General features: G+C 40.0%; 1 protein-coding gene across 1 annotated transcript in view; it reads left to right on the forward strand.

Annotated features, from left to right (window-relative positions):
* HSDL2 (hydroxysteroid dehydrogenase like 2) overlaps positions 1–16,060 on the forward strand; it is an 83,338-nt gene that overhangs the window by 56,380 nt on the left and 10,898 nt on the right. The window contains exons 9-10 of the mRNA XM_032240366.1: positions 13,411–13,560; positions 14,951–15,079. Of these exons, the coding sequence (XP_032096257.1) occupies positions 13,411–13,560; positions 14,951–15,079 (279 nt within the window). The remainder of the gene's footprint in view (positions 1–13,410; positions 13,561–14,950; positions 15,080–16,060) is intronic.

The raw sequence follows: 16,060 nt of genomic DNA on the forward strand, positions 1-16,060 counted from the left end.
GGCATGTACTTCCCAGGATATTCCACTTCGGGACTCCCCTACTGCCTACATAAAAAAAGAAAGAAAGATGAGGATGAGGAATCATATTGAGTGTGTCTTGAAAAGTAGCCTCTGTAAAACAGAGAGACAGCTCCTGATCTTCTAGTTGGTACAAGCCCAGAGTCTGATCCAGTGTGAGTCTTTCTTCTTTGTTCAGGTAGGCAGAGGTATTCTTTCTTTGAGATCTTTCATGAGAGAAAGCACAGGAGACTGTCTTTCTTAGGCTGAGTCTGTGTACCTTAGAGCTGCTGAACCTCTCTTCCTAAATTCAGACAGTAGATTGTGTGTCAGTCTAGGTGATGTTCAGTATTTCCGCTTTTTTGTTTGTGTACATTTTTATATTTATTCAGTGTGAAGTTGGGAGAGCCTGTGTCAGGGACTGCTAGCCGTATGTTACCTTCTTTTGGGTACTGGAATTCTATAAATGTTTCTTTCCCAGTCAGGCTTACATGTTTGTAGTCTGATGGCTGCACCTTTAAAATCTATCACAGGTTTGTTTTTGTCTTCTGAAGTGTTTTTCCTTGTGCAAACTCATAATTATTTACGTCTCAATAATCCAGGTGATAAATTATGCAATTTATCTCTTGGCAAATGTCTTTCAGGGATAAACTAAAGTTTTTGCTGCAATCTCCTTGGCACCTCATAGGTAGATGATTTATCTTGACTAATATATAAATCACCTGAAGTAGTCACCCACTAGGAAGGGAGGGGTTCCAGCAGTTATTTATATGACAGAATCAGTTCTCTCTGGTGTAACTGCTAAAACGAAACACATGACCTGCCTGTGGAGACATGAAGGAAGCCTGCATCTTCGCTGCCCTTGCTTTAGCAGCCTTTGCTTGGTCAACTTCTGGTGAGTTTCACATCTTGGCATTGTGCTCAGCTTTTATGTTCGCTATATAAAAATTAGATTGCTAAACATAGAAGAAAATGTGGAGGAAACATTTATTACTCAGTGGATAAAATTGCAGGCTCTGGAGTCAGACTGCCTGGATTTAATCTTGAATTGCGTTTGTTTTTATTAAACAAATTGAAATGCTTTCTGGAACAAGGCAAGTTAAAAATAAAAAGGGGAAAATTAACTTTTGTATGTTCTGTGTCTGTTCACCATCATGAGCTTGTTGTTGTCGTTTTTAAAGACTTCTGATAGTTTCTGAGAGAGAGAGGGTACTGATTGAAAGCATAGACTTTGGAGTAAGACAGACCTTGGTTCAAATCTGGTGCCTGCCACTTATAGCTGTCATTTTGGGCATATCACTTCAGGTCTCTGTAACAGCTTTCTCACCTCTTACTTTCCCTGTGTAATTATTGTGAGGAATAAGAGGGATAGTACATCATATTGTACATGTGATACAGTAAGCCCCCTATAACTATTGGTTGCTGTAATTATTATTAATTATCTTGAATTTTCTACATGGTAAAACTTCTTGTCTGCATATATTGTCTTCCTAGGATTGTTTTTGGCATATATCTTAATACACTGACTTCAACTTCCAAGAGGTTCATTAAAACTATTTTAATTATCCTTATTTTATTCTTAATTTTAATGATAGAATCTTCAGATTTTACCACAAGTAAGGTGTTAATGTTTGTATAAGACAGACTTTTTTAAATCAGAGAAGTTAGATTGGTGTCTACTTTTTTTACTGTAATAAACTTGTTACATTTTGAATATGGTAAATGAGTAATTTTTTCTTTCTATGCTCTTTTCTTTGAAGGTTTGAAATACCTACTAAATCATTTGGGTCTTTTCTGAAGTTACTTCTTTCATAACTTTTATTTTATGCAATTATAGGCTTTAAAAAAAAACAACAAATTGTCCATTTGAAGTTTCAAAACCTATTTAAGGGTTGACATGAAGTATTTCACTTAAATTTTTTAAAGTTTTCAAACTATTTTATCTCTTTCCTCTGTTTTAAAATTATTGTTTTTTTTTTCTTGATAGTTGCTGATTTTATGGTATGTTATTTTTTTCTCAAAAGCACCAGACTTTAAATTTTATTTCATTTTAAATTTTACTGCTTTTCTCTTTTCTGGTTCATTATCTTTTTAATAACAACTTGAAATGTAGCTTACATACACCAAAAAATTCACCATTTTAGCCCAGGTGTGGTGGCTCATTCCTATAATCCTAGCACTTTGGGACGCTAAGATAGGCAGATTGTCTGAGCTCAGGAGTTTGAGACCAGCCTGGGCAACACGGCAAAACCCTGTCTGTACTAAAAACACAAAAAATTAGCCGGGTGTGGTGGGGCACATCTGTAATCCCAGCTACTCGGGAGGCTGAGGCAGGAGAATCACTTGAGCCTGGCAGGTGAGGCTGCACTAAGCCAAGATCATACTACTGTGCTCCTCCAGCCAGGGCAACAGAGTGAAACTCTGTTTCAGGAAAAAAAAAAAAAAAAATTCCCCATTTCAAAGTGTCTAGTGATTTTTAGCATCTTCCTAGAATTGTGCAAGCATCTGATTCCTTATTTTTTTACTTTTGCTTTGTTATTTTCTCCTTCCTGCTTTCTTTGAGGTTGCTTTTGTTCCTGTTCTTACTTGTTGGGCTAATACTTTATTTCTTTTAAAACAATGAATAAACTTTGTGCATTTATCCCCTTACTATAGTTTTGGCTACATCCAATAGATTTTGTTATATAATTTACTCCATTTTGACAGCATTTTAAATTAGTCTGTACAGAAAAGCCTCGTATGGGCAGGGTGTAGGGGCTCACACCTGTAATCATAACACTGTGGGAGGCAGAGGCAAGATGATCGCTTGAGGACAGGCGTTCAATACCAGCCTGGGCAACATAACAAGACCCGATCTCTACAATAAGAAAAAATTAAAAAATTAAAAATTAGGGGACTTCCACCAAGATGGCCAAATAGGAACAGCTCCAGAGCGTACTTCCCAGCAAGAGTGACACAGAAGGCGAGTGGTCTCCATATTTCCAACCAAGGTGCCAGGTTCATCTCAATGGGACTGGTTGGATAGTGGGCATAGCCCAAGGAGGGCAAACAGAGGCAGGATGGGGTGTTGCCTCACCCGGGAAGTGCAAGGGACTGGAGGACTCCCTCTCCTACCCAAAGGAGGCCCTCAGGGACTTTTCTAGACACTCCAGCACTCCAGCTCAGATACCGCGCTTTTCCCACGGTCTTTACAGCCTACAGACCAGGAGATTCCTGCTGGTACCTGTCAACACCAGCACCGCAGGTTTCCAGCACAAAACTGGGTGGCCATTTTAGTCAGGGCCTGGACCCCCTGCGAGACAGAACTGCCCATTCTCCTGAAAAAAAAGCGGGGGCTGAAGGCAGGGAGCCAAGTGATCTGGCTTGGTGGGTCCCACCCAAACAAAGACTAGCAAACTGAAACCCACTGACTTGAGATTTTCCCAGCCAGCACAGCTTGAGATTTTCCCAGCCAGCACAGCAGTTTGAGCTCCACCTGGGACCATGGAGCTGGGTGTGTTGGGGGGCACCTGCCGTTACCGAGGCAGTTCTAACCTTGCCTGTGCAAATAAAATCATAAGGAAGTTTACACGGCAGCTGGACGGAGCCTGCGGCAGCTCAGCAAGACCTCTGCAGACAGACTGTGACTAGACTCCCTCCTTGCTGGACAGGGCATCTCTGAAAAAAGGCAGCAGCCCATCAGGGACTTATAAATGAAGCCCCACCTTCCTGGGACAGAGCACCTGGGAAAAGGGGCAGTTGTGAGTTCCACTTCAGCAGACTTAAACATCTCTGCCCAGCAGCTATGAAGAGAGCTATGGAGGTCCCAGCATAGCACTTGAACTCTGATAAGGGACAGACTGCCTTCTCAAGTGGCTCCCTGACTCCTGTATATCCAAAGAGATACCTCATACAGGAGAGCTCTGACTGTCATCTGGCAGATACCCTTCTGGGACAAAGCTACCAGAGGAAGGAACAGGCAGCAATCTTTGCTGTTCTGCAGCTCCTGCGGGTGACTCCCAGGCAAGCAGGGTCTGAAGTGGACTTCCAGCAGTCCTGCAGCAGAGGGACCTGACTTTTAGAAGGAAAACTAAAAAACAAAGAAATAGCTTCAACATCAACAGAAAGGATGTCCGCTCAGAGACCTCATCCAGAAGTCAACAACTTCAAACACCGAAGGTAGATAAATCCACAAAGATGGGAAGAAACCAGTGCAAAAACGTTGAAATCACCAAAAACCGAACGCTTCTTCTCCTCCAAGGGATCACAGCTCCTCAACAGCAAGGGAACAAAACTGGATGGAGAATGAGTTTGATGAATTGACAGAAGCAGGCTTCAGAAGGTGGGTAATAACAAACTTCTCTGAGCAAAACGAGCGTGTTCTAACCCAATGCAAAGAAACTAAAAACTTTGAAAAAAGGTTAGACGAAATGCTAACTAGAATAACCAGCTGAGAGAAGAACATAAACGACTTGATGGAGCTGAAAAACACAGTACAAGAACTTTGCAAAGCATACACAAGTTTAATAGCCAAATCGATCAAGCTGAAGAAAGGATATCAGAGATTGAAGATCAATGAAGTAAAATGAGAAGGTAAGATTAGAGAAAAAAGAGTGAAAAGAAATGAACAAGGCCTCCAAGAAATGTGGGAATATGTGAAAAGATCTAATCTATGTTTGATCGGTGTACCTGAATGTGATGGGGAGAATGAAACCAAGCTGGAAAACACTCTTCAGGATATTATCCAGGAGAACTTTCCCAACCTAGCAAGGCAGGCCAACATTCAAATCCAGGAAATACAGAGAACACAACAAAGATACTCCTCAAGAAGAGCAACCCCAAGTCACATAATCATCAGATTCACCAGGGCTGAAATGAAGGAAAAAATGCTAAGGGCAGCCAGAGAGAAAGGCAGGGTTACCTGCAAAGAGAAGCCCATCAGACTCACAGCAGATCTCTTGGCTGAAACCTACAAGCCAGAAGAGTGGGGGCCAATATTCAACATCCTTAAAGAAAAGAAATTTCAACCCAGAATTTCATATCCAGCCAAACTAAGCTTCCTAAGTGAAGGAGAAATAAAATCCTTTACTGACAAACAGTTGCTGAGAGATTTTGTCACCACCAGGCCTGCCTTACAAGAACTCCTGAAGGCAGCACTAAATAAGTAAAGGAACAACCAGTACCAACCACTGCAAAAACATACCAAATGGTAAAGACCATTGACACAATGAAGAAACTGCATCAACTAACGAGCAAAACAACCAGCTAGTATCAAAATGGCAGGATTAAATACAGACATAACAATATTAACCTTAAATGTAAATGCACTAAATGTGCCAATCAAAAGACACAGACTGGCAAATTGGATAAACAGTCAAGACCCATCAGTGTGCTGTATCCAGGAAACCCATCTCACGTGCAAAGACACACACAGACTCAAAATAAAGGGATGGAGGAAGATTTACCAAGCAAATAGAGAGCAAAAAAAGCAGGCGTTACAATCCTAGTCTCTGATAAAACAGACTTTAAATCAACAAAGATCAAAAGAAATAAAGAAGGGCACTACATAATGGTAAAGGGATCAATGCAACGAGAAGAGCTAGCTGTCCTAAATATATATGCACCCAATACAAGAGCACCCAGATACATAAAGCAAGTTCTTAATGACCTACAAAGAGATGTAGACTCCCACACAATAATAGTGGGAGACTTTAACACTCTACTGTCAATATTAGACAGATCAACGAGACATAAAATTAACAAGGATATCCAAGACTTGAACTCAACCAAGCAGACCTAATAGAATATCTACAGAACTCACCACCCCAAATCTGCAGAATATACATTCTTTTCAGCACCATATTACACTTACTCTAAAATTAACCACATAATTGGAAGTAAATCACTCCTCAGCAAATGCAAAACAATGGAAATCATAACAAACAGTCTCTCAGACCACAGTACAATCAAATTTGAACTCAGGATTAATAAACTCACTCAAAACCACATAACTACATGGAAACTGAACAAAATGCTCCTGAATGACTACTGGATAAATAATGAAATGAAGGCAGAAATAAAGATGTTCTTTGAGACCAATGAGAATGAAGACACAATGTACAAGAATCCCTGGGACACATTTATAGCAGTGTCTAGAGGGAAATTTATAGCAATAAATGCCCACATGAGAAGCAAGGAAAGATCTAAAATTGACACCCTATTGTCACAATTAAAAGAACTAGAGGAGCAAGATCAAATAAATTCAACAGCTAGCAGAAGACAAGAAATAACTAAGATCAGAGCAGAACTGAAGGAGATAAGAGACATAAAAAACTCTTGAAAAAATCAATTAATCCAGGAGCTGTTTTTTTTTTTTTTAAAGATCAGCAACATAGATAGACTGCTAGCCAGACTAATAAAAAAGAAAAGAGAGAAGAATCAAATAGAAGCAATAAAAAATGATAAAGGGGATATCAACACCAATTCCACAGAAATACAAATGACCATCAGAGATTACTACAAACACCTCTATGCACATACACCAGTAAATCTAGAAGAAATGGATAAATTCCTGGATACTTACACCCTCTCAAGACTAAACCAGGAAGAATTTGAATCCCTGAATAGACCAATAACAAGGTCTCAAGTTGAGGCAGCAATTAATAGCCTACCAACCAAAAAAAGTCCAGGACCAGACAGGTTCACAGCCGAATTCTACCAGATGTACAAAGAGGAGCTGGTACCATTCCTTCTAAAACTATTCCAAACAATACAAAAAGAGGGAATCCTCCCCAACTCATTTTATGAGACCAACATCATCCTGATACCAAAACCTGGCAGAGACACAACTAAAAATGAAAATTTCAGGCCAGTATCCGTGATGAACATTGATGTGAAAATCTTCAATAAAATGCTGGCAAACTGAATCCAGCAGCACTTCAAAAAGCTTATCCATCATGATCAAGTCGGCTTCATCCCGGGGATGCAAGGCTGGTTCAATATATGCAAATCTATAAACGTAATCCATCACATAAGCAGAAGCAGAGACAAAAACCACATGATTATCTCCATAGATGCAGAGAAGGCCTTCGACAAAATTCAACAGTTCTTTATGCTAAAAACTCTCAATAAACTAGGTATTGATGGAACGCATCTCAAAATAATAAAAGCTATTTATGACTAGCCCACAGCCAATATCATACTGAATGGGCAAAAACTGGAAGCATTCCCTTTGAAAACTGGCACTAGACAAGGGTGCCCTCTCTCACCACTCCTATTCAACGTAGTACTGGAAGTTGTGGCCAGAGCAATCAGGCAAGAAAAAGAAATAAAGGATATTCAATTAGGAAAAGAGGAAGTCAAATTGTCTCTATTTGCAGACGACATGATTGTATATTTAGAAGACCCTATCGTCTCAGCCCAAAATCTCCTTAAGATGATAAGCAACTTCAGCAAAGTCTCAGGATACAAAATCAACGTGCAAAAATCACAAGCATTCCTATACACCAATAACAGACAGAGAGCCAAATTATGAATGAACTCCTATTCACAACTGCTACAAAGAGAATAAAATACCTAGGAATACAGCTAACAAGGGACATGAAGGACCGCTTCAAGGAGAACTAGAAACCGCTGCTCAAGGAAATAAGAGAGGACACAAACAGATGGAAAAACATTCCATGCTCATGGTTAGGAAGAATCAATGTAATGAAAATGGCCATGCTGCCCAAAGTAATTTATAGATTCAGTTCTATCCCCATCAAGCTACCATTGACCTTCACAGAACTGGAAAAAATCACCATAAGCTTCATATGGAACCAAAAAAGAGCCCACATAGCCAAGACAATCCTAAACAAAAAGAACAAAGCTGGAGGCATCATGCTACCTGACTTGAAACTATACTACAAGGCTACAGTAATCAAAACAACATGGTACTTGCACCAAAACAGAAATATAGACTAATGGAACAGAACACAGGCCTCAGAAGTAATGCCACACATCTGCAACCATCTGATCTTTGACAAACCTGACAAAAACAAGCAATGGGAAAAGATTCCCTGTTTAATAAATGGTGTTGGGAAAACTGGATAGCTATGTGCAGAAAGCAGAAACTGGATCCCTTCCTTATACCTTATACAAACATTAATTCCAGATGGATTGAAGATTTAAACATAAGACCTAACACCATAAAAGCCCTAGAAGAAAACCTAGGCAATACCATTCAGGACATAGGCATAGGCAAGGACTTCATGACTAAAACACCAAAAGCAATGGCAACAAAAGTCAAAATAGACAAATGGGATCTAATTAAACTTAAGAGCTTCTGCACAGCAAAAGAAACAATGATTAGAATGAATTGGCACCAACAAAATGGGAAAAACTATTTGTAATCTACTCATCTGACAAAGGGCTAATATCCAGAATCTACAAGGAACTAAAACAAATATACAAGAAAAAACCCCATCAAAAAGTGGCTGAAGGATATGAACAGACACTTTTCAAAAGAAGACATTTATGCAGCCAACCAACATATGAAAAAATGCTCATCATCACTGGTCATTAGAGAAATGCAAATCAAAACCACACTGAGATACCATCTCATGCCAGTTTGTATGGCAATCATTAAAAAATCTGGAGACGACAGATGCTGGAGAGGATGTGGAGAAATAGGAATGCTTTTCCACTGTTGGTGGGAGGAGTGTAAACTAGTTCAACCATTGTAGAAGACAGTGTGGCAATTTCTCAAGGATCTAGAACCAGAAATACTATTTGACCCAGCAATCCCATTACTGGGTATATACCCAAAGGATCATAAATTGTTCTATTGTAAAGACACATGCATACGTATGTTCATTTCAGCACTGTTTACAATAGCAAAGACTTGGAACCAACTGAAATGCCCATCAATGATAGACTGGATAAAGAAAATGTGGCACATATACACCATGGAATACTATGCAGCTATAAAAAAGGATGAGTTCATGTCCTTTGCAGGGACATGGATGAAGCTGGAAACCATCATTCTCAGCAAACTGACACAAGAACAGAAAACCAAACACCGCATGTTCTCACTCGTAAGTGGGTGTTGAACAAAGATAACACATGGAACCAGGGAGGGGAACATCACCCACTAGGGCCTGTTAGGCGTTGGGGGGCTAGGGGTGGGATAGCAGGGGGTGGGGGGATTGGCAAGGGATAACATTAGGAGAAATACCTAATGTAGGTCACAGGGGATGGATGCAGCAAACCACCATGGCATGTGTATACATGTGTGACAATCATGCATGATCTGTACATGTACCCCAGAACTTAAAGTACAATTTAAAAAAATTAAAAATTAAAACAATTTTAAAAAGAAAAGCTTAATACAGAAGTATAAAAAGGTATAGAACAGCTCAAAGAAAAAATTTAAAGTCACTTGTGATCCAGTTATAAATACATCTATATTTTGGCTTATTTCCTTTCAACCACTTTTTTTTTTTGCACATATAACTTAAAACATATACCCAGAAATAAATATTTTACCAGTTGGTTAATTTATTTTGAAGAAAGATGCTTTATTCATATTATGTTTAACTGCATAGACTCCCATTTAATTTGATATTACTTAATTACTGTGAATGTTTTCCATGTCTTCACAAACAACTTTTTGAGGCTGGATGTGGTGGCTCATGTCTGTAATCCCATGGAGGGGTGACTGAGGTAGGTAAATCATTGAGTCTAGGAGTTTGAGACCAGCCTGGCTAACAGTGTGAAATCCTGTCTGTACAAAAAATCCAAAAAAATTAGCTGGGCATAATGGCACATGCCTGTGGTCCCAGCTGCTTAGGAAGCTTGAGCTCAGGAGGTCAGGGCTGCAGTAAACCTTGATTGTGCCACTGCACTTCAGCGTGGGTGACAGAGCAAGAGCCCGCAAAAGAAAGAAAGAAAGAGAGAGAGAGAGAGAAAAGAAAAGAAAGAAAGAGAAAGAAAGGAAAGAAAGAGGAAAGAAAGAAAGAAATTGGAATTCATAGCTCAGTTTTAAAATCGGCTTCTAAATAATAATACCTTATATGAGTAGTAATACGCCTCCTTCACTTACACTGGTGTACACGTGGAAAATAACTGGGAATGGCATTGCTCACATAAGCACTGCGGAGGTTATAAAATATTAGGTATCATCACTGAAGCATGGGTGACACCTTTTTCTTTTTTTTTTTTTTTGAGACGGAGTTTCGCTCTTGTTACCCAGGCTGGAGTGCAATGGCGTGATCTCGGCTCACCGCAACCTCTGCCTCCTGGGTTCAGGCAATTCTCCTGCCTCAGCCTCCTGAGTAGCTGGGACTACAGGCACGCGCCACCATGCCCAGCTAATGTTTTGTAGTTTTAGTAGAGACGGGGTTTCACCATGTTGACCAGGATGGTCTCGATCTCTTGACCTTGTGATCCACCCGCCTCGGCCTCCCAAAGTGCTGGGATTACAGGCTTGAGCCACCGCGCCCGGCCGGTGACACCTTTTTCAAATTTAACTGGTGAAAATGAACTATTGGCCAAATTTATGTTTTCAAATGGTAGGATAAATATGTATGTGTGTATGTATTTATATGTTCAGCCTTATATTGCTTAATTCAGTGTCTATTCAAAAACTACCTTATCTAAAATAGTCTTACATTCTATCCTAGTTCTTGATCTTTTTAAAGTAGAACTCATCACTTCCCGACTGAATTTTATGTATGTATGCATGTATATGCATTTGCATATTGTCTGTCTACATTAGTCAGTTTTCTTGTATGTCTGTGTCTGGCTTGGTGTCATGGTAATACTGGCCTCACATAATGAATTAGAAAGTGTTCCCTCCTCTTGCATTTTTTGGAAGAGTTTTGAAGGATAGGCAGGCATAAAAGAATAGATGCCATGTGATTGATTCCATTTATTTGAAGACGAACATGAGACAAAACTAATATATGGTGTTAGCAATTAGGAGGGGTTGTGGAGTGGGCTTCTGGGATATCTGTAATGTCCTCTTTCTTGACCTAGGTGGTGATGACACGGTGTTTTCACTTTTTTATATATATTTTGATCTGTATACGTCTGATCGCGGTTTCTGAATGTATGTTACATGTCAATAAAAAGCAGTGCCATGCTAAGGGCAAGGCAGGAGAAGTGGATTGCCCCCAGTTCAGGCAATAAAGAGGTACACTGTAGTAAATATTAAAACAATAATAAAACAGGCTGAAAAAATTCCTCAGGTCTATATCTTATTAGTTCCATCGGATCTTAAGGCTTTCATTTCTAATATCTGTTTCTACTTTAACTTATAAAAGGAAAAAGATTTTTTAATTTGTGGAAACATCATAATGGAAGGCAGTTTATATTCAGTATACTTTATGAATTAATAGCTTACTTTGTACAATGGAGTATCTTGATGCCATCAATTAGATTTCATTTAATAACCTTTGAGGAATTGTATTGGACAAGATGGCTATGTGTAATTTGAGTTGAGAAACAGATTAACTTTCAGCCTAGAGAACAGATTAGTTGGCCTTGGATTTAATTTAATTAATGAATTGTTCTTACCTGTTTCTGGGGGGCAACTACTCAGTGGCCCCCATGTGATTCTAGGATGGTAAATAAAGGGACAGAGAGGCTGAGCGTGGTGGCTCACGCCTGTAATCCCACCACTTTGGGAGGCCAAGGTGGGTGAATCACCTGAGGTCAGTTTGAGACCATCCTGGCCAACATGGTGAAACCCTGTCTCTATTAAAAATTCAAAAATTTTGGGCCGGGCGCGGTGGCTCAAGCCTGTAATCCCAGCACTTTGGGAGGCCGAGGCGGGCGGATCACGAGGTCAAGAGATCGAGACCATCCTGGTCAACGTGGTGAAACCCTGTCTCTACTAAAAATACAAAAAATCAGCTGGGCATGGTGGTGCGTGCCTGTAATCCCAGGTACTCAGGAGGCTGAGGCAGGAGAATTGCCTGAACCCGGGAGGCGGAGGTTGCGGTGAGCCGAGATCGTGCCATTGCACTCCAGCCTGGGTAACAAGAGCGAAACTCCGTCTCAAAAAAAAAAAAAAAAAAATTCAAACATTACCCAGGCATGGTGGTGGGCACCTGTAGTCCCAGCTACTCAGGAGGCTGAAGCAGGAGAATTGCTTTAACTGGTAGACGGAGGCTGCAGTGAGCCAAGGTCGAGTCACTGCACTCCAGCCTGGGTGACAAAGAGAGACTCTGTCCCCCCAAAATAAATAAATAAATAATAAATAAATAAAGGAGCAGAGACAGTATTAGTGGACAGCATCATGATATGGGAGCAAAGCAGTCCTATGAAGTGCTCTTTTCTCCTGGCTGATCATATGTTGCGTTATTATAGCCAATGGGTTAAGTGAATACAAGTTTTAAAATGTTATAGGTAACCTCCATTCCTGTGACCTAATGTTTCCAGAGAAGGCAGCCTGTCAGTCAGGGACTAATAGTTTAACCTCCCTTTTCATCTAGTGGGCGGGACAATCTGAATAAGTGGGATGGGGAGAAGAAACTGGTGGTTCAGACCCTTCTGAGCATTCTGTCCTTCTGAGCAGGTTGTCCTCAGGCTTCACATGATCTCTACTTACAGAGCATTGCTAACCCTTGATGGGAGGATGCTGGGTCAAAAGGTGAATAGATTGAATTTAGAGGTAGAGTGATTAGAAAGTACACTTGGCTGTTGATTCAAGCTACAGTCTCCAGGTTAACTCCACTAATTCCACAATTGATATTTTGATTTCCATCTTTCTGATTCCAATGTCTTTTTGTGCTCATTTGGCTTTACAACTCAGACAAATTGACAAAAGAGGGATTGGTTATCATCCCTAATACTCCAGTAGTTGTGTTTTGGTCTATTTATTTTTATTTATTTTTTTGAGACAGGATCTCCCTCCGTCACCCAGGCTGGTGTGCAGTGATGTAATCTCAGCTCACTGCAGACTCTGCCTCCCAGGCTCAAGTGATCCTCTCACCTCAGCCTCCCAAGTAGTTGAGACTGCAGGCAACAGCCACCATGCCCAGCTGATTTTTGTATTTTTTGTAGAGGCAGTGTTTCTCCATGTTGCTCAGGCTGGTCTCGAACTCCTGGGCTCAAACAATCTACCTGTCTTGGCGTCACAAAGTGCTCAGATTATAGAAGGTCTGTTTATGATAAATATTTATAGTATAGTAGTATTTTTTCATCTAATCTGAAAGTCAGCCTTTTATTTGGAGAGTATAAACCATTTACATTTGTAGTCATAATTGATGTGTGTTTGACTGTTATTCTGTCAATTTGATTCATGCTTTTAGATGCCACTTAATGCATTTAAAGTCATTTTGGTCAAATAGGTCTAATTGGTAGCAAGTCTGTCCTGCTGATTAATTAATTCTGTGTGTGGTCCTTCACTGCCAAAGTATTAAGGTCATTTGCTTGAATAATATTTTACAGGTGCTGTCCCAGAATTCAAAGAAGAGAAACCACAGCCGCAACCAAAACCACGTTTGGGAGCTGTGGAAGAAACATTTAGAATTGTTAAGGACTCTCTCAGTGATGATGTTGTTAAAGCCACTCAAGGAATCTATCTGTTTGAACTCTCCGGTAAGAACTGCATCTGGTAATCTGAAGTTTTTATGAAACAAAATGGGGTGTTTCCTTTGGAAGAAAATCAGCCTTCAACAGTGATCACCTGGATAGTGGGCTGCATTCAAGGCCCTTACTCTTGATTGTCAACTGTAACTATATAACTTATATAACTATAACTATTGACTTGTTTTTATATAACTATATATATAGTTATATATAACTTATATAACTATAACTATTGATTTTGTTGTTGTTTCTTTGAGATAGACTCTTTGTCACCCAGGCTGGAGAGCAATGGCATGATCGTGGCTCACTTTGGCCTCGACCTCCTGGGCTCAAGTGATCCTCTGACCTCAGCCTCCCAGTGATTTTTATTTTTAGATTAAGATCAGTGCATATGGACACATGTAAAGTAAAATTTCATTACAAATACTCTTTCATTACAAAGAGCATTATATATAACTCTTTGGCATATTTGATAGAAAATCCTGCTTAAAGGGCATATGGATCATAAACAGGTAGTGTGATACAGTAATTTATCAACAATAGGCACCTTGCCATTTTTATCTTTCAGATTAACCAGGTCACTCTGAAGGTAGTCAGCTTTTTTAACTTTTCTTATTTAAAAAAATTTATTATTATTATTTTGAGATGGAGCCTGGCTTTGTTGCCCAGACTGGAATGCAGTGGTGCAATTTTGGTTTACTGCTACCTCCACCTCCTGGGTTCAAGAGAGTATCCTGCTTCAACCTCCAGAGTCGCTGGGATTACAGGTGCATGCCACCACACCCAGCTAATTCTGTATTTTTAGTAGAAACGGAGTTTCGCCATGTTGGCCAGGCTGGTCTTGAACCCCTGATCCCCAGTGATCCGCCTGCCTCAGCCTCCTAAAGTGTTGGCATTACAGGCATGAGCCACCACGTCCAGCCTATTTTAACCACTTCTAAGTGTACAGCTTAGTAGCATTAAATGCATTCACATTGTTTTATAACCATCATCACCATCTATTTCCAGAACTTTTTCATCATTCCAAGTGAAACTCTGTACCCATTAAACAATAACTCCCATTCCGCCATCCCCCAATCCCCAGGAACCACTGTTCCACTTTTTGTCCTTATGAGTTTTCCTACTCTGGGTATCTTGACCCTTTAATGTGCTCCTACATCACTCTCTACTTCCTCTTTTGTGAGTAGAACCATGGTTTTCTTTTTATTGAAGAATCTTCAGAGACTAGCAGAATACCTGGAAGTGCTTAAAAAATAGTTGCTGAATTTGACTGTTGGAGGTCTGGGGATTTTAACTTTGGAAACAGCATTTTTAAAGATTATTCTAATTGTAGTAATTATTAAATCTAAGGAGAACAAGGGCTCCTGTGAAATTTACTTCTATATATTTATCTCTCTAGGTGAAGATGGTGGCACGTGGTTTCTTGATCTGAAAAGCAAGGGTGGGAATGTCGGATATGGAGAGCCTTCTGATCAGGCAGATGTGGTGATGAGTATGTCTACTGATGACTTTGTAAAAATGTTTTCAGGTGAGTTTTCCAGTTTACTAGTTTACCTTACTGTTCAGAGAAAATTTAGTTCTGACATTTTGCTTTATCCCTTCCCAAATAATCAAGACTTACACATGTTGGCAGCAGTGGAATCTTAGTTTTGGGAAGGCTGTTCTTACTGTTGTCTCCGTTGCCACTTCTCCCTCCTCTCACAAGTGGAAGGTAGACGTCAGAATGATTTTCTTTCATTACTGAGAAGCCAGTAATATAATGTTGGGAACAGAGAGATAATTCAAAGGGACTCCTGGGTGGGCTTCATCATATTAGCTGGACTAAGGTATTATGTTTCCAATAACACCCCAGTCGCTGGAGGCACTGAACTCAGTAGCAGCAACTCGCTTATTGAGAGTAAGGTCGCGCTTCAGTCTTGCCAGCTGTTTCAATAGGGAGGAAACACATTCTAGCCCTCGGCCATGGCCTCGTGACCCTGCTTTCTGTGGAGTCCTGAAGCCAGAAAACCTTTTGTTTGATTTTCTATTCTGTCCATTTACCTCTAACTATGCCAGAAATTAAGGATAATTTTCTCTTCTCTACTCTTAGAACACTACTCCAAATGATAAGTTAATTAACTCAAATTCTAAAAAATTAGAAGCAGCACTTTAAGCGTAACATTCTGATCTAAAGAGTCTTTCATGGAATGAATTATAAATTTTATTCAGACTTTGTTCTGTTTTAATCTTTCTAAACGGGAACACAATGTATTCTGTGCCCTCTAAGTCTTTCTTTCCACTTCTAATCCAGGATGCTAATTGCCTATGTTCCATCTGAGCCAGTCTGTATATGGTGTACTAATGATCAGCATTTCTTCAACTTTTCCCTTTTTTTATAGTAGTGTTAAACATTCATATAAAAATTAGAACATATAGGCCAGGCACGCTGGCTCACGCCTGTAAACCCAACACTTTGGGAGGCCAAGGATGGGAGGATCACTTGCACCCAGGAGTTCAAAACCAGCCTGGG

Source organism: Sapajus apella, unplaced genomic scaffold (assembly GCF_009761245.1).
Source record: "Sapajus apella isolate SASKATOON/1434 unplaced genomic scaffold, GSC_monkey_1.0 scaffold46, whole genome shotgun sequence".
Taxonomy (NCBI): domain Eukaryota; kingdom Metazoa; phylum Chordata; class Mammalia; order Primates; family Cebidae; genus Sapajus; species Sapajus apella.